At 39.6% G+C, this 26,093-nt stretch overlaps 1 protein-coding gene across 1 annotated transcript in view; it reads right to left on the reverse strand.

The window, feature by feature from the left end:
- Nucleotides 1-1,897: 1,897 nt before the first annotated feature.
- clec16a (C-type lectin domain containing 16A) overlaps nt 1,898-26,093 on the reverse strand; it is a 269,043-nt gene continuing 244,847 nt past the window's right edge. Inside the window, exon 24 of the mRNA XM_060840490.1 lies at nt 1,898-3,977. Coding sequence (XP_060696473.1) covers nt 3,598-3,977 — 380 coding nt within the window. The 3' untranslated portion in view covers nt 1,898-3,597. The remainder of the gene's footprint in view (nt 3,978-26,093) is intronic.

The raw sequence follows: 26,093 nt of genomic DNA on the forward strand, positions 1-26,093 counted from the left end.
AGCTTGGTAAATAACTTGGAAATAAAAAGATGCATCAACATTCCCATTGGGGTGAAAATGCATCATTGTTTTTGATCAGGAGCAGAATAAGTTATACTCAACCACACTCAGCTAAATCTTTCTGTGAACATTACGTCTGTTGATTAACTATTTCATTGAATCACTTGGATTCAGCTAATGTAGTCAATCTAAGTTGGTGGGACTGGTGAAATTCAAATAGCCAATCTCCTATTATGAGTTAACGTGCTGCAGGATGTGTGTCTTAATACCATGTCAATATTTGAAAGACATAAAGATAACTTCTTACCAGTACTAAAAAATGTCATCTTATCAGAAATGATCAGAACTGGCATTTTGTTTGGATTCAGCATCCTCAGGTGACCTCCCAATGGTTACCACCCAAAATCACAAATTAAACTTTCCAAAAGAAATTTGACATTGGACAACAGCTTTGTAATTTATACTGTTGCTAGTAAAGGTCCAGTATTGGTAAAAGTAATTTTAGAGTCATAACTCATTAGGCATTCTGAACTCTACAGATTCATCAACTTGTGTATTAGTCTGATGGCAACAAATGTGAAAGGGCAAATTATATTTTCCTTCTGATTTTAGTTTCTGTTGTCTTATCCTGTGACAAATGTTATGAAACAGACATTATTTTATTTTATGGCTGAACATTTACTTTGATCTTGATCTATGTGACTTTCCTTCCTGCACAGTTTCACACTGATCATATTATAGATGCATATTGTTCTGAAGCCTTCAATATTAAAAATAGCATACATATTAATTCTTTGTGAGGTTTTGACAAGGTCCAGATGGACAGACTGTAAAAGTGCATTTCTGGTCTCTCTACTGTTGTGTGGATTTGTGAAATTAACAAGGTCATGTGAATATGCTGTGGTAGGTGACACAGAAGAGGAGCTCATTCCATAGACTTGCTTAGTTTTGTTTTTGGGGAATAGTTGATAGTGATCTTGTGATTTACTGGAGTTAGACTGTTGAGTTAGTCAGATTATCTGTCGGCAATGAGATTACATTCCTGGTTCTAACACTGCACATATAGTAGAATTAAAGATTGGGTTAAAATTTCCGTGGCAAATGTGAATTGAGAATTAAGGACAAGATCTGGGTTTTAAATTTGTAGGAATTCTTTACACCACTCCTTTGCTGCACGTGTACAGCATAAACTTGGGAAGCTTGAACCATGGTTTTGTTTGCTGAAGTTTTATAGACTCAGTGTCAAGCCAAAGTTAAATGACTTTTCTAAGATAATCATTACCCATGGATATTTTAATTCTGGTGTTAATATTTTTAAGAACATTGTTTAAAAAGGTGATGAAGTCAACCCATTGCAACTACTGCACTATATTCCAGAGGACGTGAGTACTGATACTTTGAGGCTAACTAGATACTGGCTTTTTCAGGTTAGGGAACACTGGCACCACCTGGTTACTTTAGATACTTGATTAGGGAGCTAAATAAAAGGATTTTATAAGGAACAGCATTGGATTGGGGTTCAGCTTCTATAACAATTATCTCCAACATATAGCAGCTTTCAGCACAGAAAAACATGCAAAAGATAAACGGAACAATCTATTATTTCAATGTCAGAACTGACCGTGGTGTCTATAAAAGAGAAAATGTTGCTCATAAATCTATTGCATAAATATTAATAAGCTTCCAACAATTGCCAAGATGGCCAATTAAGGTCAATACTGGACCATTGAACTTTCTAGACTGTAGCTGCATATCAGATTACAAAACATTGTAAAACTAATCACAGAACATTGCAGAGTTAGATTTTGCAAATATGAAGTCATTTCCTTTTTTATGTAATCTGCAAGAATCATGAGAGATCAGGATAAAAATCAGGCACATCCATCCATCCCAAGGATAATTTCACTTATTTTTATTATTTATCTCACTGTAATTGCATTTTGGTTACTTTATTCCATATTGTTCATCTATGATAATTGAGAATTGTTCCCCATGTACATTTTTGAGCTTGCTTTGGTTTCTGTTCAAACAGTGCAGGTACTAATGCGGAGCCCCAAGAAACATCGTAACTAGCATGTATAAGTTCTTTTCCTCCCCCCCGCAGTATCAGTTGGAGATATTTGTTTCCCTCAGATGGAATCATGCTGAAACATAAATACAGTAGTCTTCCCAGGAGAAAGTCAGGCAATCAGTGGAGGATTTGAGGCCAAGCAAAGTACATACGTCACTGCAAGGATCAACAATAACCCAATCCAAACTTGAACTTGGTCTTTTAATTACCCCACAAATCCACTTGTGTTTCTGGAGAAGTCCAAAGTATTCCTGTGTGTTTGTAAACCCCATTTTTCACATACTGCTGCTATGATAGTACATGGCTTCAGTCAAAGCAACAAATGTTTCTTAGTTTGTCCCTTCTCTCACTCCATCCATTTTCTAGCTTAGAGGCCAGAGATAACCTAAACATACAACACGTGCCCACTGCAATGATCGGGCAAGTGCGAGCATGCAACACACAATGAATACTCTCTAATCTTCATTTTCTGCAGGAAGATAACAGGCCTTTTACCTGGTGTTGTCCTCCTCTTCCCATAACTTTCATTACCTAATGTATTTTGAAACATATACTGCTCCATTAGTAGAAAATACATCAGTGATGTCTGATAGTCTTGAAACAATGGTATGTGAACTTACACCCAAACCTGGCTGTCTCGCAGAAGTCCAAAAATATTAATCTAACCAACTCATGGCACGCCCATGAGTTAATGGAATAATTCTCTGGAAAATGCTGAGATTCTCAGGCCTTCAGAAGCACCTTGCATATACAGAATGTCTATAATGGACATATCCTACAATTAATGCTAGTGTTGTACCAGTTGGTGGCAGTGACAAATATTTTAATTTTTAAACTTCATGAAACATGTTCATCTCTGAATTTGTTATTTGTATAAATTGTTAAATATTCCAATAAAAAACTAATGTGTTGCAGATAAATGTCAAGTGCAATTAGTGAAACATTTAAACTCTATTTAAAATTAATTACAACTTGAGGGTCAATCTATTTTGTGCCTAGATACAATGGGTGCCAGTGTGTTTTTAGTTCATTTTCAAATCTACTAAATTCATTAAATTAAATGAATAAAATTGCTCAGGTGGGATAAAGTGGTAAAATGAAGCTTAGTTTCCAATGTTAAATTTCATAAAATACTTAATCTAGCCGAATAAAAATTCAAAATAGGTGAATAATATAATGCAGAGGGGAAAAAAGTATAGACCTGGGATGTACATATTTGAACAAAGTAGATAAAACTATCCTCTTACCTACTGAGTTTGAGTCAGTGACAGTGCTTTACTAGGCTTCAGTAGTAAAAGACAAAATGTACAAAACGTAGATATCTCAGGTGTTAGCTGTAACTCCATAGCAACTGAAGGACCATGGCTTCCCTGTTTCAGAACCTACAGAAACTTACAAGCAAATATTCTACTTTGTTGGGGTTCCACAAATCTTTTAGCTTCTCTGTGCAGCTGTGTGAAGACAGCTGGGTTAATTTCCGTGCTTCACTTAACACAAACCTAGATGATTCAAAGGTTACATTGCATTCATTGCGAATGGCTTGCTATTGGCGCAGTTGCTTCAGATTCTTCATTTTCTTCAGCTTCATTGTCTTTTATCCCATTGGATACAGTGGAGGGATGGGTTAAAGTGCTCACACTCCGGATTTGCTGTGCATCAGCAGGTGGCAGAAGTGTCAATGACTCTGTGCTCAAAGCATCTGCGTTGTCATCGGAAATGAGGGATATGGTCGGTTGGTGGGCTGGAGTCAGGCTTGGTGCCAGATTAGTTGCTCCAGGTTCAGAACTGCTGGAGAGATGCTCTCTGCTTGAGCTGCTCTCTGCTGTAAGTGGTGAAGAATGGGCTTCATTTACAAACTCCACTTCATCTGGAGTCGAATGGGGCTGCTCTTGGATGTCAGGTCCGTCTAATATCAAAAAGAAAGACATTGTAGGTTCTCTTCATTCAGAAAAATTCCAAAAGTGTATAACACTTCCTTTCAAAAATACCCTTAGCCAGATATGTGGCCACTTGCAATTTTTTTAAGCTTAACCACAGTCACAAAAGCCTAATCTGGAAATTACTAAACTACAAGTATACCTGGAGTACTTGTCAAATATGAATTTTTAAAACTTTTTTTTGTTTATGACAAAGGAGACAGATGAATGTCCAAAATACTCCAGCAACATGCTGAAGTTATTAGACATTTATCAGAACTACAGGGAAATCGTAAGAGATTGTAGCTAATATAGTATTCCAAAGGGGGTAACCATAACATCAAAATAAAAAGATAAGACCAAGAACATTTATGTTATTTACATTTTACATCTTTCATGTTTAAATGTCCAGTCCTTAACAAATTGCCAACTCTATATTTATTTCTAAGGTCTTCATTTGAAAGCTAATTTAAGTAAATTCTATTGGTTAACATTTAATCTTATCTCATAAGGCTTCACTTTACATTCACATATAGTATTCCTGTAAGATTTAAAAAAAAGCAAAATTAATGACAGCAGGGCAGAGAAAGAAAATAACCATCAGGCAAAATAGAAAAGCAAAAATACAGAAGTAAGATGAAACATGAAGATGACTTATACAAGCAATGTGTGAACTAATGTCAAGAAGCTGACTGTTTAAGATAGGACCTCAGCAAAATGTGATTTTGCTCCCATACTCTCAATCTGTCATTCTCTCTCCTGTCTCAGGCCTCTCGGGCTTGCTAATACTTGCTGCAGCTGAAAAATGCATAATAATGGCCTGACAATTGCCTCACTTGGAGAGAGTGAGGACTGCAGATGTTGGAAGGTTGGACTCAATGAAACGTGGAACCGGAAAAAGCACAGCAGATCAAGCATCAGAGGAACAGGAGAATTGACTTTTTGGGCAGGACCCTTCATCTGGACTTGCTTCCCTAGCCTGGCTTCAATTTGTTTTTCTTTACATCTGCATAGCACAATAGAGTAAATCTGTCAAACAACCGACTGAATTTGCATCTAGCAATATAGAACACGATGTAAGGGACTGTCCAGAAAGTATAAAACATTTCAAAAACAGGGTGGATCCAGTCCGCATACTCTTTTGTGCTGCACACTGCTTCAGGTTAAGATGATGACACTGCTGAATAAGTAATGTATGTCGGGTGTGATGTGCCATTTCACATTCCAAACTCAACACACACTTTAAAGCACTTAATGAAAGTTTATTCACATTCCAAAACCAAATTTATTTGTGAAGAGGGAACACGTACGAAAGGTTTGGTTATTGAAGAAATTCGGATTGCCTCTTTTTTGATGGCTTTGAAGTTTGGTTAAACATGAAGAGGAGTCAGGAAAGATACCATTCATATAACTGCTATCTCAGTGGCATCAACCTCACCTTTGGGGGTGGGGGTGGTCATGGGGAGGTGAGAAAACAGTATCCAGCGAAGGAGAGAACTGTCAGGTCAACATTATTTAATAAATTAAGTTTTAGGTACTTTCCTTTCCATCAAGGTCTTCTTCAGCTTGGCGGGGGTGGGTTTAGAAGGAGAGGTCTGATTTTTCCATTTCCTCATCTTATACACCAAAAGCACAAGACACTGTCAGGTGGAACAACGGGGGAAAACAATCAAACTGTAAAGAACATTACAGAATCAGCTAGGGCACAGGCACTGATGCTTACTTTGGAATTCTGGTTTCATGTTAAGTATACACAAACAAGCATTGCAGAACCAAAGTTGGATACACGGAACAAAGTGACATTTCTGACTGAGACACTGAATCAGAACTAGCAGCACACACTGTTTAATATAGCACCTGTTACTTTATACTGTCTCTCCATGTTCTTTGTAGCAAAGCACAGCACCTCTTACTCATTCAACTTCATCTTCCAACTGTCCACCCATTCCACTGGATCAATGTACTTTTGAAGTTCTACACTGTCTTTCTCACAGTTGACAATTCTCCCAAGTTTTGTGTTATCTGCAAGCTTTGAAATTATTCCCTGTACACCAAGGTCTAGACAATTTATCCACATCTTGAAAAGCAAGGATCTCAATAGCAATCCCTGGGGAACTCTACCACAAATGCCTGATGGCATTTACCCCAGGATCCTATGGGAAGCTAGGGAGGAGATAGCAGAGCCATTGGCCTGGATTTTTATGTCATCGTTGTCAACAGGAATAGTACCAGAGGACTGGAGGATAGCGAATGTGGTCCCATTGTTCAAGAAAGGGAGTAGGGATAGCCCTAGCAACTATAGGCCAGTGAGTCTGACTTCAGTGGTGGGCAAAGTCTTAGAGAGAATGGTAAGGGATAAGATTTATGAACATCTGGGTAGGAATAACGTGATCAGGGATAGCCAGCATGGTTTTGTGAAGGGCAGGTCGTGCCTCACAAACCTTATTGAGTTCTTTGAGAAGGTGACCAAGGAAGTGGATAAGGGTAAAGCAGTAGATGTTGTGTATATGGATTTTAGTAAGGCGTTCGATAAGGTTCCCCATGGTAGGCTAATGCTAAAACTTCGGAGGTATGGCATTGAGGATACATTAGAGGTTTGGATTAGGAATTGGCTGGCTGGAAGGAGACAGAGGGTAGTAGTTGATGGATTATGTTCATCTTGGAGCGCAGTTACTAGCGGTGTACCACAAGGATCTGTTTTGGGACCATTGCTTTTTGTTATCTTTATAAATGATCTAGAGGAAGGACTTGAAAGCTGGGTAAGCAAGTTTGCGGATGACACAAAAGTCGGTGGAGTTGTGGATAGTGAGGAAGGAAGTGGTAGGTTACAGCGGGATATAGATAAGTTGCAGAGCTGGGCGGAAATGTGGCAAATGGAATTCAATGTAGCTAAGTGCGAAGTCGTTCACTTTGGTAGGAATAACAAGATGATGGATTACTGGGCTAATGGTAGGCTACTTGGTAGTGTGGATGAGCAGAGGGATCTTGGTGTCCATGTACACAGATCTCTGAAAGTTGCCACCCAGGTAAATAGTGCTGTGAGGAAGGCATATGGTGTACTGGGCTTTATTGGCAGAGGAATTGAGTTCCGGAGTCCTGAGGTCATGTTGCAGTTGTATAAGACTCTGGTGCGGCTTCATCTGGAGTATTGTGTGCAGTTTTGGTCGCCATACTATAGGAAGGATGTGGAAGCTTTAGAACGAGTGCAGAGGAGGTTTACCAGGATGTTGCCTGGAATGGTAGGAAAATCTTATGAGGAAAGGCTGAGGCACTTGGGGCTGTTCTCATTGGAGAAGAGAAGGTTTAGGGGAGATCTGATAGAAGTGTATAAGATGATTAGGGGTTTAGATAGGGTAGATACTAAGAACCTTTTACCGCTAATGGAGTCAGGTGTTACTAGGGGACATAGCTTTAAATTAAGGGGTGGTAGGTATAGGACAGATGTTAGGGGTAGATTCTTCACACAGCGGGTTGTGAGTTCATGGAATGCCCTGCCCGTATCAGTGGTGAACTCTCCTTCTTTATGGTCATTTAAGCGGGCATTGGATAGGCATTTGGAAGTTATTGGGCTAGTATAGGTTAGGTAGGATTCGGTCGGCGCAACATCGAGGGCCGAAGGGCCTGTACTGCGCTGTATCCTTCTATGTTCTATGTTCTATGTTCTAAATCTTGTACTTTGAATTTGCCCAAGTGCCCTGTTAAACCTGTTTAATATCAGCTTCTGACATGTTAAGCTAAGTGGCCTACTTGTTACTTTTTTTTGAATAACGTCGTTACATTCTCTATCTTTCAATCTGGTACAATTTTACCCGAAACAATGAGCTTCACAAAATTGAAAGCAATGTCTCAACTACACTACGCTGAAGTCCATCAAGGCCCATTATTTATTCAGTACTGTTTTTCTGGCGATGAGATTTTTCTGAGTCCCTCCCTCCCTTCCATTTCCTGATTTATCGCTGCTTTGGAATGTAACTTATATACTCTATAGGGAAGGCTAATTAAAAATACCCGCGCAATTCATCTGCCAGTCATTCCCTTAATTTTCACTAATTTTCCAGTATTCCTTTCTAGCAGCGTTGAGCTCACTTTGTTAACTCCTTCTTAAGCATTTCTACAAAAAAAATACCATTTACATATTTATGGCTAGATTTCAGTACTCCTTTTTTTTGGGATGGTTTAAATAGGGAACATTCAAAGAATGTTATGAACAAGACGATGATAAAGGAAAGGATTGGGCTTTTCTGAGATGCATTCCATAATTTGGACACAGATACAGAGAACGTGGGCAGGGTTTTTAAATGAGCATATTGTCTCTGTCTTCAACAGGAGGAGGAATGATATAGACAATTCTAGTTAAATACAAGGATTGGAAATATTAGATCAAACATGCATAATGAGAAGTGAAATAATGGAAGGATGATCTCACTGCAGCTCGAATAATCATCATGGCCAGATGTATTGTGTCCTTGGCTTCCTTTAACTGCCAAAGAGAAGACATTTTCAATAAACAAGGTTCATTTTCCAATCCTTACTACATACAGGAGCTCTGCAAATGTTGTACTAATACTCAAAAAGGGTGTGAGGGATGGGCTAAATAACTGTACTCTGGTAAGTCTGACCTTGGTACTGGGAATATTATGGGAATCAACATAAAAATCATGAATAACTTTTACAATAGAAGGAAATGATTAATCAGGAATAGTCAGTGTGTTTTGTTGAGGCGAATTTGTGCATTACTAACTTAATAGATTTATTTTGAGGGAGTAACAAAGAGGGTCGTGCAATGGATATTGTCCAATTTTGGCATGGTGTCTTAGTGGTTAGTACAGGGACCTCAGTGACAGGGACCAGGTTTCGATTCCAGCCTTGGGCAAGTGTTTGTATGGAGCTTGCACATTCTCCCAGTGTCTGCGTGGGTTTCCTCTGGGTGCTCCGGTTTCCTCCCACAGTTCAATGACATGCAGGATAGGTTGATTGGTCATTGCTGCATTGCTCATAGTGACCAGGGATGTGTAGGTTAGATGGATTAGCCATGGGAAATGTAGGGTTACAAGGATAGCAGGTGTGACAGTCTTGGTGGGATGCTGTTTGGAGGATCAATGTGGACTAATAGGGCTGAATGGCCTGTTTCCACACTGTAAGGATTCTATTATGGTTTTAATTAGGCATTTGGCAAGGTCTCACATTGCAGGCTGGTCAGACACATTATAAAGCTCATGAGATACAGGGATATGTGGTGAGTTGGATCCAAAATTGGCTCCCTCCCAGGAAAAAAAAGGTAACCATTGACAGACGGTGTGTGACTGGAAAATGGTTTTAGTGTGGTCCCACAGACAGTGTTATGTGCCTTGATATTTGTGATATATGGTAATGGTTTGCATTTAATGTGGAAGGTATGGTTGGGAAATTTATAGATGACACAGCAATTGGCAGGTAGCTGAGAGTGAACAGGTTGGCTGTTGATGCAAGATTATTTCAATGGCTTGGGTGTGCGCAGGCATGTGGATAAGCACAAGGAGAGATGTTTGGAGAAGGATAACAAAATAAGGGAATAAACAGTAAGTAGAAGGTTATTAAGAAGGTTAGAGGAAGTGATATATCTTGGAGTGCACATGCCCACAGGTCCCTGAAGGTGGCAGGTCAAGTAATGAAAGCATGAGAGAATGTTGAAACAGGAATGCACCCCTGGAATTATCCAAAAAAACTGGCCACATCACAGCTAGACCTATGTACAGTGTACAGCCTGATGAAGGGCTTATGCCCGAAACGTCGAATTTCCTATTCCTTGGATGCTGCCTGACCTGCTGCGCTTTTCCAGCAACACATTTTCAACTGTGTACAGTTCTGGTCACTACATTACAAGAAGAACATTACTGCTTTAGAGAGAGTATGGAGGAGACTTACAGACTGTTGCAGGGTCTTGAAAATTGGAATTATGAGGAAAGATTGGATTGGCAGGGATTGTTTTCTTCACAATTTGGAGAATGAGAGATGAATTAGTGGAGGTGCACAAAGTAGAGGAGCTTGGACTGAGCAGACAGGGAACTAGGGATGGGCAATAAATGCTGGCCAGCCAGCCAACGATACCTGCAAGTAAATATACAAAATGGCTATGGACCAGATGCTGAGAAGTGGGGTTAGAATGGGTGGCTAGTTTATTCAGTTGGCACAGTCAAGAAGGGCTAAATGGCCTCTTGCTATGCTGTAACTTTTACATGGTTTGTGGTGAGTCACATTCACACCACACAAGAGCTAGGCAATGACCACTGTCAATGTGAGAGAAATCAAAAATTTCCCATGGCATTCAATGGCACTGCCATCACCGAATCCTCCATTATCAGCATCCTCATCATTGACTAGAAAACTGGTCAACTGTTTACTTTTTGGAGAGGATACAGAGACACAGGATTTGTTCACATCTGGAAGTGAATGGACTTGTTAGTGATAGGCAGCATGGGTTTGTGCTGGGAAGGCCATGTCTCACCAACCTGTTTGAGATTTTTGAGGTGGTGACAAGAATGATTGATGAGGAAAGGGCAGCTGACGTTGTCTACACTGACTTAAAGGCGGCATTTAATTAGGTACATTATGGCAGGCGAGTACAAAAGGTAAAACAGGATCTGGGGTAAATACAAAACTGACTTTGTCATTGAAGACAGAGAGTAGTGGTGCAAGGGTGCTTTTTAGAATAGAGATCAGTAACTAGTGGTGTTCCATAGGGATCAGTGCCAGGACCTTTGTTTGTAGTATATATAAATTATCTGGTGGGAAGCACAAGTGGGCAGATTGGTATGTTTGTGGATGAAACATACACAAACTGGTGGAGTTGCAGACAGTGAGGATTGTTACAGGATACAGTGGGATAGATTGATTGCAGATTTGGACAGAAAAATTGCAGAAATTAGTCCAGACAAATGCGAAGTGATGCATTTTGGTAGAACAAATTGTACAATAAATGGCAGAACCCTTAGGAGCATTGACATAGAGGAATCTGGGCATACAGGTGGACAAGGTGGTCAAGAAGGTATACAGCATGCTTGCATTCATTGGCAGGGGTATCAAATTTAAAAGTTGGCAATTTATGTTACTGCTATATAAAACTTTACTTTGAGGATTTAAGAATGCAGACCACTGGGTTCAGGGAACCTCTCAGTCTTTAGTCCCAAATAGGTTCTTAGCTCTTTTCACTGCACCAGTGAGTCCAGAACCTCCACTTGGCCACAGTCTTGGGGGCCAAACCTAACCTGCACATCTTTGGATTAGTGGGAGGAAACCGGAGCAAAAGACGTTGCATGCAGTTCTGGTCACCACACTACCAAAAGGGCATAGGTGCTTTGGACAGGTGTAGAGAAGGTTTATCGGGATGTTGCCTGGTCTGGAGGGGTTCGGTTATGTGGAAGGGTTGGATAAGCTCGGACTTGGAAAGATGGAGGCTGACGGGCGACCTGATAGAGGTTTACAAAATTATGAGAGGCATACACAGTGTGGATAGTCAAAGGCTTTTTCCCAAGGTGGAAAGGTAAACTACAAGAGGGCACGGGGGGAAACTTTAGGGGAGAAGTGTGGGGAAAATTTTTCACACAAAGGGTAGTGGGTGCCTGGAAAGCATTGCCAGGGAGGTGGTGAAAGCAAGTACATTAGCCGAGAATTTCTGTCCCTGGCCCTGCCAGAAACAGAACTGGGTCAGCCTTATTAATACTTTGACTACAACAGCAGTTTACAGGCTAGGAATTCTGCAGTCCACCATCCGTATGGAGTATGTTGCAAACCCCTTCACTTGTCTGCATTTATACTATTCCAGCAACAATCAAGAAGCTCTATGTTGTTAAGGACAAAGCAGTTCACTTGATCGGCATCCTATGCACTACATTAAATGTTCACTCTCTTCACCACAAACATACAGTAATCTCTGGTGTACAAGATGCACTGCAAAAATTCGTTGAGTGTTCTTTGAAGGGATTATCCTTAGCCAATGCCTTGACCACCACTGTGGACAGGGTCAGTAATTGCACAGGAATACCAACATCTAACAAGTGTCATTCCAAGACCACACAACAACCTGATTTCAAAAAATATTTCTGTCCTCACTGCTGCTGGACTAAAAGCCTGCATCTCCTTTCCTAACAGTGCGTGAATGTCTTTACAACAGATGGTTTGTAATGATTCAAGGAGGTCCTTCTCAAGAGCAATTAGGATTGGGCAACAAATGCTAGCCTTGGCAGTGCCACATTCATCCCATGAAAGAGTAAATAAATCCATCCTGCTTAGAGTCATAGAGACGTACAGCACAGAAACAGACCCTTCGGTCCAACTCATCCATGCCAATCAGGTATCCTAAATTAATCGAGTCCCATTTGCCAGCATTGAGAACATATCCCTCTAAACACTTTCTATTCATCTACCCATCCAGATGCCTTTTAAATGCTGTAATGGTATCAGCCTCCACCACTTCGTCTGGCAGCTCATTCCATAAATGCACCACCCTCTGCGTGAAAAAGTTAGATCCATTTTAAATCGTTCCCCTCTCACCCTAAACGTACGCCCTCTAGGTCTGGACTTCCCCCAAACTTGGGGAAAGACCTTATCTACTTACTCTACCCATGTCCCTCATGATTTTATAAACCTTTATAAAGGTGACCCCCCTCAGCCTCCAATGCTCCAGAGAAAATAGCCTATTCAGCCTCTTCCTATAGCTCAAACCTTGCAATTTGTTACATCCTCAAAGAATTCTAATTTTGTCAAACATATTATCCTTTTATAAAACCAGAACAATTGCGTTCTGATTTCCTTATAAATTCTGCCACTCTCATTTCTCAATAATGAGCCAGTTCCCCAATACCAGCTGTTGAGCTGAATGGCTTCTCATTTCCTCCTTTCTGTCACAGGGGTGTTACATTTGGGGTATTTCCTGAATCTAGGAGTATTGGAAGGTTCCAACCAATGTAAGCACACTGTCTGTATACATTTCCTTTGAGGTTTGAAGAATGCAGACTACTAGGTTCAGGGAACCTCCCAGCCTTTAGTCCCAAATAGGTTCCTAGCTCTTTTCACTGCACCAGTGAGTCCAGAACCTCCACTTGGCCACAGTCTTGGGGGCCAAACCCAAAGTCATCCCAAGTTTCACATTATTTTCATCAGGGAGAAAAGAGTTAGGACAAAAATGTGCAACAGCACTTTGCTTGATAATCACTGGCAAAATGGATTAATGCAGCTTTAAAGAAAAGTGTAATTTTAGTAATTTTATAAGGTTCCAGGTGAGAATGAAGATAAGAAGATGTGGATTCATTGCTGTGATTTTGTCAATCTCTAAATTAATAATTTATAAACTTAATGTTACATTGATAGAAATTTAATGCAGATCATAGAATCCCAAAAGTATGGAAACAGGCCGTTAGGCCCAAAAGTCAAGACTGACCCTCCGAAGAGTAACCCATCCAGACCCATTTCCCGACCCTATTATCCTATATATACCCTTGACTAATGCAGCTATCGTACATATTCCTGAATATTATGGGCAATTTAGCATTGCCAATTCACCTAACCTGCACATCTTTGGATTAGTGGGAGGAAACCGGAGCCAAAGAAGTTGCCCCTTAGGTCGCTTTTAAATCTTTCCCCTCTCACCCTAAACCTGTGCCCTCTCGTTCTGGGACTCACCCAAACTCGGGGATAGACCTTGTCTATTTACCCTATTCATGCCCCTCGTGATTTTATAAACCTTTATAAGGTCACCCGTCAGCCTCCAACGATCCAGGGAAAACAGCCCCAGCCTATTCAGCCTCTCCCTATAGGGAGGAAACCGTCACAGACATGGGGAAAATGTGCAAACTCAACACAGACAGTTGCCCAGTGGTGGCATTGAACCCAGGCCCCTGGTGCTCTGAGGCAGCAGTGCTAACCACCAAGCCCCCATCTCGATGGGGTGAAGGGTCTTTTGTTGTAGACCTCTATAATTCTGTGAAATAAGGCCTTTGCTGCAGAGATACAATGGTGGGAATGATGAACAAAAATCATTCTGGCCTATTTGGATGAAAAGGTTGGTTACCATGCACCAAAGCTACAAAGTGGCCCGCAGGAATTGTTTTGTGGAACAGAAGTTTATGGCACAGTCATTTCATTGACTTAAACACATCTTTGCTAACCACAGAAAAAAGCCGAGGGGGCTTCGGGAATCCAGCCTCCTTCTATAATGAAACTTGTGGTCCGTCAACTGTTTGTGTATTTAACTGCATCTTTTCCCAAGGACTCATCACATGCTACAGTACATTTATGGAAACGCCAGTCAATATCTAATTTGAATCATGAGAGAAAAAAAAATTCTAATAATTAATTTTAGAATTCTGTATATCTGATTGCTCATGTTTGAAGCAATGAATGAGAATTGATTAGCTTTGTGGGCACATTTTTTCAGTTTTTGGCTAACTTATAATATTAAGAGAATCCTTCAGAATCTTTCTTGACACCTCAATAATTTTTTCCCTGGATCTGTTGCAGCAGTAAACTTGAGAAATAGTGGGGGGACAAAAAGCCTCATTTAGCACAATTAAAAAGTATCCTAAAGCCAGAGATAACATTGTATTCGCAGACTAACATTTCAGATAACTGGGTACAAGACTGGAGTATATATCAGTTGATACTTTGATTATTATTACAGACATTTGAATATATTTCCATGTCAGGTCTCTAAAAAGATTCGAGAAGTGATGACAAATGGAGCTGGGAAGAAAAACTAATGGGAAGACATATCTAGAGAAAGATCTAAGCAAGCAAAATTATCAAAACAAATCTGTAGAACCATTGTGCTGCATGGGCTTTTTGGAATCAATACATGTTTATCAGATTTCAACACTATCTAAAATCAAGGCACATTAAACAGGGACAAACCAGGGCTGGAATGTTTCACTCGCCAACTTGCCAAGACTGAGGTTATTGCACAACTTTGATTGTGCTGGAAAGAAAGCATCTTGCTAACTTAAATTTGCCATCAGTGTGACTCATCCTTCAACTCCAATCCTGCATTGTATATTTCTGATATTTTGTTCCATTTGAGCTCTTCCCTGCACCACTCACTAGCTATTATCAACATCAAATCTCTGTATTACTATCATTCTGAACAATTACTGGCCTCTTCTTTTGGGGAGTGAATAATATGGCAGTTCTATTTTTAAGATTCTGCTATAAGGAATAGGAAACATTTTTCCAGCCCTGGGATAAACTTGTATTTATTATCAAGTATTGAACCACATTCCTTTTGTTTGCACATAAAAATTTCAACCTGAAACTCTGTGGATCCACACATTAATGGCCAAGCCCTCAATTTGAAGATAATCCAATAGATTTATGATACAGATAACAATTTAATTATTTAGACAATATAATTCTGATTGTTCACATATGATGGTTTATGTAGGTACTTATTACTTTCTGCTCGCCTTTTTTGTGGTTTCTCTATAGCTCCTATTAAACAGTGGATTCTGAGTCTGGATACTTTAAGATGCAGGTCAAGAACTGTTTGAAAATATTTGAGACATTACTATTTTATTCTAAGTGGAGAAAAAGAAACATTTTTGCCATCAGGCATCACTTGCAGCAAGATTTTACCACTGCGTACGAAAAGCTCAAACAAGAACAAAAGCAAAATTTTTTGCATCTTTTAAGGGGCAAGATACTATTTTTTAAAATGCCATTGCATTATATATGTTTTGCAATTTCACTTTTTGGTTTTATATTGATACAGGCTTGGAGAATTTATTGAACTGGAAGTGAGAGGGATTAAATTAGCAGCGAGCTTTAACCTGGGCATGCTTCAACATTGGAGAAAGAGAGGACTGCAGATGCTGGAGATCAGAGGTGAGACTGTGGTGCTGGAAAAGCACAGCAGGTTAGGCAGCAACAGAGGAGCAGGAGAATCGACATCCGAGAAACGTCGATTCTCCTGCTCCTTGGATGCTGCCTGACCTACTGTGCTTTTCCTGCACCACACTCTCGACCATGCTTCAATATTGCTGTCCTGTCAAATTTCGTTTCAGAATTCTCCTGCAAAGTGCCTTGGGATGTTTTCCTATATTAAAAGGTGCATGCAAATGCAAGTTGCTCTTGTACTCACATTAACGAATCCTCTGAAAGGCAATTATGTTGATTGATGAAATGAAACAAATCATTAAAAGAACAGAAAGACAGAGATAAAACATGTGACCAAATGCTCTAATGGTTCTACTATTCAAGTGGCAAGTCTGATAGCAAAAACAGAGTGGAAAGCCAATAGATTACACTTTCATTTGAGTGAAACATCAAACAAGGGGTTAAACTAATTAAGTCAGAATGGCAGAAGTTTGTGATGGGCAGACTCAAGACATACAATCAGCTAATTCGAGTGTCAGTACTTTTATTCTTAAACTCTAACTTATTCTAAATGTTTGTAGAAATCACTTGTTACTGGATTGTTTAGTGCAATAATAAAAAGTAGCTTCGGCCATCAAAGTTTGAGGGATTTTCTCAATTAGTACCGAATAGGATAGTTATTTACATTTGGGTCATTACAAATCTGTTGTATGACTTCACTATGTATTGTTTAAAAAAATCTTTTCTCCCAAATACAGTTACTTTCTGAAATATCACTAATTATTGTTTACATTTTAAAATCGGTTGATATTTTCAGGTTCAATTTTGAGGATTGTGGTCCTATTGCTCATCCATATATTCTTGCATGCCATAAAAAAAGTTACTTGGTCCGAATTCAAGTAAATAGACTATAGGAATATTGAGGAATAAACTAAACGATGAGAGGCTGGGGGAATGTAACATAAACCTGCCTGTGTTTGCACTGTGTGAGCTGTTGCCTGGAGGCCTAAACCCAGTGTCCGCCACGACTCTCAGCCTCTGAAAGACTAAATACTCGCCGTCTTCCTCTCCTGCCAGACCTTACTAAAAAGGAGTAGAACAGAGGGACAGATCACAGTGAAAGTACGACAATGGGATAGAAAGAAGTGGATTTGCTCACGGATACATTTCAGCAGCTAACAAACAATAATGGTTACTTAAAATTCAGTCCACAAAACAATGGCATGGCATTTCAACATACAATGATGCTTCTTAGCTCTTAGCCACTGGCATATCCGGGTCTTTAAATGGATCAATTTGGCTTTCACAGAAAAGGTAGTTAAGAGCTACAGAGGCAAGTTCACACAGCAAAGCAATACTGTATGCACACAAAAAGGAAGCTCAAGAAACAATACCATTCCTGTAAACAACAAAAGGAATTGGATTAAGAAGGCATCTCAATGTAAAATATCTTCTGCTAATAAGGTGAAAGAAAAACAATATTAGTACAAAACCTTTCAAAAAATACTAGTAACTTTAATGCCTCATACAGTGAACTCTGGAGTGTCAAATAAAATTACTTGGTTTAAAGCTATTTTTTGAAATGTTTTTGAAAGATCATATTTTTAAAAAAACATACTGTTCATTAGCAACTTTAAAACAAAACATGGGTCATAGTGTAAAGGTTTTAAGGAACACCTAATGCAATGTAGCACGTGAGAATATTTTTCTGCCACCCAATGATAAAAATGCTGCCCTCATACAGTACTCAAGTCCATCATTACCTCATCAGCTGCTTTTGCAACATTCATTCTAAACGCATCAGTAATCATTCCAATGAAAGCTGTTCAAAAATGGATTTCCTTTCTAGTGATTTTTACAAAACTTTTACCAGTGACAGTGAAGCAACGGCGATACATTGCCAGTCAGGATGATGAGTGACTAGAAATGGAGGTTGTAAGTCATGATGTTCCTATGTATTTTCTGCTTCCATATCATTTTTAAAGTGGGTTTTGGAGTGTGCTGTCTAAGGACCCTTAGTGAAAATCTGCAGTGCATCTACATAGTGCACACTGTTGCCACACTGCATTAATACTGGAGGGAAGGAGTGTTTGTGGATGTGGTGCTTTGTCTTGAATGGTGTCAAGTTTCGGGACTGTCATTACAGCTGAACTCAACTAAGCAAGCACCGTGTTCCATCACACTGACTTGTGCTTTGTAAAAGGTGGACAGACTTTGGGGAGTCAGGAGGTTGAGATATTTGCTGCAGGATTCTTAGCCTCCAACCCTCTCTTGTAGCCATTGTATTTAAATGGATAGGCCAGTTTGGTTTCTGGTCTGTGGTAACCCCTAGAATGCCAAAAACTCCTGCTGCATCTCAATGCCAACCAATCAGCATCCCCTTGTTGTGCTGCATAAATTGGTGTTCCTTTTCGAAGGTTGGTTTCTTGTGTCCAAGGCTTGATGAGCACGATGAAAAGCTTCCATTTCATGTCTCTTTTCAGAATGTTGGAGTTCTATATAATCAGGCAAGTGTTTCAACACTTCCATTGTTTCTTGTGAATTTCCCAGGCTCAAATGTGAAAGTCAGGAAGTTATGGATTCAAGGCAAAGGTCAAACATAACTTCACTTTGCACTCCCACTGCCCACTCTCAATATTACAGGACCAACATTTACTGATCAGCATGAAATTTTCCACTCTCACAGATGTGACACTGAGGTCCAAGAAAGTGAATTTGGTGTCAATTACTAAATTTGGTGAACTTTCCACTGTGAACCATCAATCAATAAGAACAGGGTCAACAATGTTCAAGCTCATTTAAAATAAGACACTTGCAATGAGCAGATCAGGAGCATATCCCTCAATGTGACCCATTATGATCAGTTGAGTTGAAGGGACAATGTACAGATGTGGTGGCCAAGTAACAAACAAATGCAATCTTGAAGAATTAAAATCTTTTTGAGTCAACCCTTTAATCTGCAGCTGACAGAGATCCTTTTTGAATACACTGCCTGGTAATGCTGTCTTAGAAAAGAAGGCTCTCTTTTGAGTATAGGGATAACAAAATCAGCATCAGTCAGAACTCCTCAGACTTTGAAGCACTGCATGCCCAAATGCAGCAATGTTCTGGACAATATCAAGTTTGGGCTGTTAAGGGACATGTAACATTTACGTTACACCAAGTGCCAGTCAGTGACCATCTCTAACAATCATCAACGACCATGGGTGAGGTGCCAGAAGACTGGAAGTTGGCTAATATAGTGCCATTAATTAAGAAAGGCTGTAAGGAAAATCCAAGAAACTATAGACTGGTGAGAATATACATGCATTTGGAAAGGCAAGGACTAATTAGGGATAATCAACATGGCTTTGTGCGTGGGAAATCATATCTCAGTAACTTGATAGCGTTTTTGAAGAAGTGACAAAGATGATTGATGAAGGTAGAGCAGTAGATGTTGTCTACATGACTTCAGCAAAGTCATGGTGTTCGACATGGTTTCGCATGATAGACTGGCTTGTAAGGTTAGATTACATGGGATCCAGGGGAATTAGCCAATTGGATACAAACTCACATGATTGTAGAAGACAGATGGTGGTGGTGGAGGGTTGCTTTTCAGACTGGAGGCCTGTGACCAGCAGTTTGCCATAAGGGTGGTGCTGGGTCCACTGCTTTTCATCATTTATATAAATGATTTGGAAATGAATCTAAGGGGCATGGGTAGTAAATTTGCAGATGACAACAACATAGGTGGTACAGTGAACACTGAAGGAGGTTATCTCAGAGTACAACGGGACTTCGATCTGATTGGCCAATGGGCTGGGGAATGACCGACGGACTTTAATTTAGATAAATGTGAGGTATTTTTGGTAAGGGAAATCAGGACAGGGCTTGCACAATTAATAGTAGGGACCTGGGGAGTGTTGCTGAACAAAGGGTCCTGGGGGTATGGGCATAGCTCCTTGAAAATGGAGCTGTAAGTAGGCAGGGTGGTGGTTGGCATGCTTGCTTTCATTGGTCAGAACATTGAGTACAGGAGTTGGGACATCATGTTGCGGCTGTACAGGACATTGGTGAGGCCACTTTTAGAATACCGTGTATAATTCTGGTCACCCTTCTAAAGGAAAAATGTTGTTAAATTTGACAGGGTGCAGAAAGGATTTACAAGGATGCTGCCAGAACTTTGGGGAGAGGGTGAATAGGCTTGGACTGTTTTCCCTGGAGCACTGTAACCTTATGGAGGTTTATAAAATGATAAGGAGCATGGATGGTATCCTTCAGATGATACACATTGTTATCACTGAGTGTCAGTGGTAGAGGGAGTGAGTGTTTTGAGGTTGTGGAGTCAATGAATAGTGAAAGTGGGGGAGCCCAAAACTAGAGGGCATAGGTTTAAGGTAAGAGGGGAAAGATTAAAAAAAGACCTGTGGAGTAATTTTTACTTGCAGAGTGTGGTGTGTGTATAGGATGAGCTACCAGAGGAACTGGTGGAGTCAGGCACAATTACGACATTTAAAAGGCATCTAGATGGGTATATGAATAGGAAGGGGACAAATGCTGGCAATTGAGACTAGGTCAGATTGGGATATCTGGTCACGGTGGACAAATTGGACCAAAGGGTCTGTTTCCGTGCTGTATGACTCTAAAGAGAAAATTATCATTTGGAATGCAATGGTGTTCACTTCACTGAATTCCCCCCCAACTACCTACATTCTGGGGGCTACCACTGACCAGAAACTGAATTTGGTTAGTCATGTAAGTACAGTGGCTACAAGAGCAAGTCAGAGACCATGAGCCCTACAGTGAGAATTCACTCCCAACTCCCTGATGGCTGTCCACTATCTACAAGACACAAGTCAGGAGTGTGACGGATTATTCCCCTGTAGCCTAGATGAATACAGCTCAAACAATACTCTGAAAGCCTGACACCAAGCAGGAGTATACAGCCTCTTGACTGACACCACAACCTCAAAACATTCACTCCCTCGACCACTGATACTCAGTGAAAACAATGGGTATCATCTACAGGATACCCTGCAGCAATTCATTAAGCCTTATTAAATGCCACCTTTCAAATCCACGACCATTGTCCTATAGAAGGATAAGAGCATTAAATACATCGGTATGCCGCATCTGTAAGTTCCCCTCTTAACCACATACCATTTAGCTTGGAAAGTTCTCATTGTCCCTTCAGTGTCACTGGCTCAAAATCCTGGAACCCCTTTCCTAATGGCATTGTGGGTATACTTAACCAAATGGACTGAGGCAGTTCAAGAAGGTTGCTCATGATTACCTTCTCAAGACCGAGTAGGGATGGACAATAAATGGCCCAGCTAACAACATCCATATCCCATAAATTACTATTTTGTTTAAAAAAAGGCAGGAAGGGCATTGATAAGCTGATTTCCCTCGACAAAATCTGTTCTCAATTTTGATAAAAGTATTGTGTCATGGACAATAGGAATCATCCTTTGTCTGATTTTAACTGGGTAACTTTCTGCACCTAAAATAAATTTCAGTATGGAATTTTCTAGATAGACAACAAAGTGAAAAATGAATTAAGTTGTGGATATTGATGTGAGAACAGGCAAGAAGAGTACACACAAAGTATTAGTTGCATAAGAATGCTTTGGTATAAAGAAATACCAAAGTCTGAGGTTTGCTGATAAAAGGAGCACTAGCAGAATGTGATGAGAAGAACCACTGGATAAAGAGATTTTCTAAAGGACAGTGCTTATCTATTTGTTTTTCAGTTAATTCTATGACTGTAATTTATAATTTTAAATTGATGATTAAAAGTAGCTATTTTGCATGGTCTAGTTCTGTTCATATCAAAACAGAAGAGGGCAAGGCAGAATACATTTCAATCTTTCACTGCAGAGAAACTTCAAAAAACTACATCTGTGCAAAGACACTTGCAAAGTTTACTACAGGAATTAATAGTTACAGCTATTCTGAAATTAGAACTGCCTTCAAGTCATTGCCTTTAAGGTGCAATCTTAGATAAAAAAAACTTCTAACTTTTTGATATTTTTACCATGTTTATCAGTGGATTATTCAGTAAGAAAGTTGTCAATTTTGTCCATTTCCTTGTGATTTGTTAACTGGAACTTGTCACTTCAAAATTACTTTACTCAAATATATTTTTAATGTAACCATTGAGACAAAAGGCTTGTTTATTCGAAGTGCAGAAAACGAGATTTTTGGGGATTTCTAGTGCAGACGTTCTATGTTTGCGTTAGCAAGCACATCATTCAGTGATCAACGAGCTTGCCGGTGCACCTCATTCAGTGTGTGAATTTTGAAACGTGAGAATTGAAGAACTGTACAGCTGAAGTCTACTGGGAAATCAAAGTTATGGATACTGAACCATAAAAATAAAAACAAAAATCCACAGTAGTATAGGCAAGTACAGATTAGAAAAAAAGAACTCTAGGAATTTATAATGCATGGCAGGCCGAAGGTGGGATTTATAAACAAGTCTGGCTGGTATAATGGTTCTAGTCTAAACCAGGTTGTTGGAATTAAAGCCTTGAATCTCCTTTGATTGCAAGAATCCAACGTAAATGTAGTCTGAAATTGTTACTGCCTTTGTATGTGTAAAAAAAGTACATATGTAGGTTAATTTTGACAAGTTCTTTGTCAATGCTATTTCAAATCTGAGAATTTCAAAAAGACTACTTTGAATTTCTGACAATTTGACGATTCTAAATACAGAGGCTAAAGAATCCTCTCTTCACAACTACATGAATGAGTAAATGAGATGAATTCTTTGAAGTTTTCAAGTTAACAAGGACGTTTTTCTGATAAACTGCTTTGATTGAAAAACAAAGAAAATAAATTATTCATTTTCAACTTGAAGTAAGTAGTGGAATGTTGAAAGAATTTAAAAGAAAAATACGTGGAATGCGTGGTTGTAAAGTTGTACTGATCTGAGTTCACATTTGAAGGTGGTGTGTAAAGTGGAACAAGAGGTTTGCTGCTACTGTTGGTACTTTCCCAGCAGAACAACAGTGATTCGCTTTAGTATTTCACTGTGGTTTACAAAATCAAAATATATTATGTACCTAAGAGTTAGTAGGCACCAAAATCAGAGGCAATGCAATGGTAAGGAGATTGATCATTGCAAAATAAATGTGTCAGAGTTTTACAGGTCTGAGGTTAGTCGCAAATTATACTTCACCTGAATTGAACCAAGTCCCAAATTGGAAATTACTATTTTTAAAAATGAATAAACTCAGATTAAGTTAAGTTAGAAAAAGCTGCAGATATTACTGAGGAACTGAATTGGATTTAAGTGATAATTTGTGGAAAAGTCCTTCACTGGGGATTAAACTGAGGGAGATGGAAGGAGGCAAGTGTTTCTGGCTGTACACGTAATGGATGAATCAAGATGTTTGATTATTTGCAAAAACAGGCCCTCGTGAATATTGACATGAATATCCCTGGAAACCTTCATCTCCTTTCTAGTGATAACAAACAGCCAAAGAACATAAATCAATACAACGTTATTAATATTTCAGACCCATTAGATCAATATTGTTGCCATTGAACAGTTTGTTCAAAAATTACAAACCTGTCTGCTGAGTGATTATCGGCCGGAAACAAATCATAAAATATTCTCTTGCAAAACATATAGTAAAGTGAGATAATCTGACAAACTCATTCTTGTCAAGTCAGTCATACGGGTCTTCTTTCAGCTGTATTAACAGTTAATGCATCTGAAAGCACTGCATCGTCTGTAATGGACACATATTTGGAAAAACATTCTGCTTCAGACACACAAGACAGAAACATGTCTTGTTTTTCAACTTTTATTACCTTTTCTACAATCAATTTCTTACAGTGGCTTGTTAAAACTTGCATATATTATTAAAATCCTATAACCCGAGAGGAATTCTGCAATCTCTCGATTCTAGTCTTTACTGCACCTTGGATTTCCATTGTCCCACTGCTGACAGGTGCCTAGGTCCCAAGGAACTACATTCCTATAGCTCTCAGTATTCATTTCTTTTCTTGAAACCGAACGTTCTGCCAAATCATTGGGCACCTATCCAAAAATGTCCTCATGCACCTTGACGCCAAATTTAAATTGATAGCATTCCTGAAAAGCACCTTTTGCCATTTTACTTTGTTAGAAGGAGATTTATAAACAAAAATTGGTCAAAGACAAATACTTGTTTAAGAATGTGTGTAGCTGAACAATAAAATCTAGGGAAGTGCGAAGTGCTCTTTTACTTGCTTGCAACTTGCGCAACATTTCAATGGCTACAATAGCTTCAGAAAGTTTGAATTCATTGGGAAGAAAACCAGTCGTGATTATTAGCCACGAATTTGTACTTGAAGTACTCAGGTATGAAACAAAGGTTAAAACAGGCTTGGATTCTACTCAGTAGAATTTAGAAGAATGAGAGGTGATGAAACATATCGGACTCTTGTGGGGTTTGACAGGGTAAACTCAGCGAGGATGTTTTCTCCCACGGGGAGAGTCTAGGACCAGAGGGCATAGTCTTAGAATAAAGGGACGCCATTTTAAGACCAAAACGAGAAGGAATTTCTTCTCTCGGGAGGATTGAGAATGTTTGGAACTCCTTGACACAGAGTTATGGGGGTAGAGTCCTTGTTTATATTTAAGGCTTGATCAGTACTAGGTTGAGGAAAAGGGTAGGAAAGTGGATGTGAGAAATGTCGGATCAGCCATAATCCTACAGAATGGCAGAGCAGACTCGAGGGGCTGGATGGTCTCCTCCTGCTGTTGCCTCACAGCAGTAAAAAATGAGGTCTGCAGATGCTGGAGATCACAGCTGCAAATGTGTTGCTGGTCAAAGCACAGCAGGTTAGGCAGCATCTCAGGAATAGAGAATTCGACGTTTCGAGCATAAGCCCTTCATCAGGAATAATACAGCACCAGGGTCCCAGGTTTGATTCCAGCCTCGGGTGACTGTGTGTGGGGAGTTTGCACATTCTCAGTGTCTGCATGGGTTTCTTCCAGGTGTTCTGGTTTCCTCCCACAGTCCAAAGATGGGCAGGTCAGGTGAATTGGCCATGCTAAATTGCCCATAGTGTTAGGCACATTAGTCAGAGGGAAATGGGTCTGGGTGAGTTACTCTTCGGGGGGGTTGGCGTGGACTGGTTGGGCCGAAGGGCCTGTTTCCGCACTGTAGGGCATCTAATCTAATCTGATGACGTGCGCAGTCTCTATCTTTTTGGCACTGATTGTCCAGTTTCACACATACAGATCCACTAAGTGAGATACAATGAAAATCTGATATCGCAAGAACAATAAGCAAGGAGCAAGTATCGTCTGGAGTAGAGGAAGGGGAGAAAATTGGTCAAAAAGGATGAGGGAGTTAAAAAAAAAGCTGAAGGACTGTGCATTGGATTTGTAACACTCAAGATTCACATAATACTTGTCAAATAGTAAAACTTTTACTGATGGCATAAAATAAATCAGAATTACGTCAGATATGTTACTATCAGCACAGTATTCAAAGATTATGGCAGAGTAAATGCATGTTAATTTTTGGATAGGATGAAGTTTTTTTCTAAGATTAAGCCACTTACTATCATTTTATCTGTGTTGCAACCAGCAACACCACAATAATAGTCTTCATTGAAGTAAGTTAACCAGATAGGAAACAAAAAGGTTTATGAGAAAACCATAATTGCTGCCTTAAAAGTACACTGTTATCATTGCTATTTGAGGATTAACTGGGCAACACATTGGGAGTACTGCAATGAGCCTCGCACATGTCACATGGAGATAGGATGTAGATCATGTGCTTCTTATTTACAAGATATTGTGGAACTGTAATAACATGTCCAGGGAAGGCCAAATATTCTTCACCTTTGACAAAGCAATGCAGGCTAATCACTTAAACTTCCTTCCTCCCTCTCCACTCCAATAATGAATTATCAAACTACATTGGCAGGTTGAGGTGAGTGCCATGAGATGTTCTGAACTGGGGAAGCTGCATGAAGGAAAGAAAAGTTATGGTTCACAGAAACTGAATTGTTCAGATTCCACAAAATAGCACAATGACACCCTGTCATTTTAATCTTAGACCTGTAAGATTGATTCACGGACACGGATTTAGCAGTTGTCCTATTGTCATCTAAACAATTATTGATAAAACACACCATTTCTTAGAGTCAGATCGCTTTAACATTGAACGGCAGGATGAGGTGTAGATGGGTTTATTGTGTCAGCATCTTTTGCTACACAAAGCATTCAGTACATTTTGATCATCGCTTTAAGTTGCTACTTTGTCAAATCATTTACTGGA

This window comes from Hemiscyllium ocellatum, chromosome 20 (assembly GCF_020745735.1).
Source record: "Hemiscyllium ocellatum isolate sHemOce1 chromosome 20, sHemOce1.pat.X.cur, whole genome shotgun sequence".
Lineage (NCBI taxonomy): Eukaryota > Metazoa > Chordata > Chondrichthyes > Orectolobiformes > Hemiscylliidae > Hemiscyllium > Hemiscyllium ocellatum.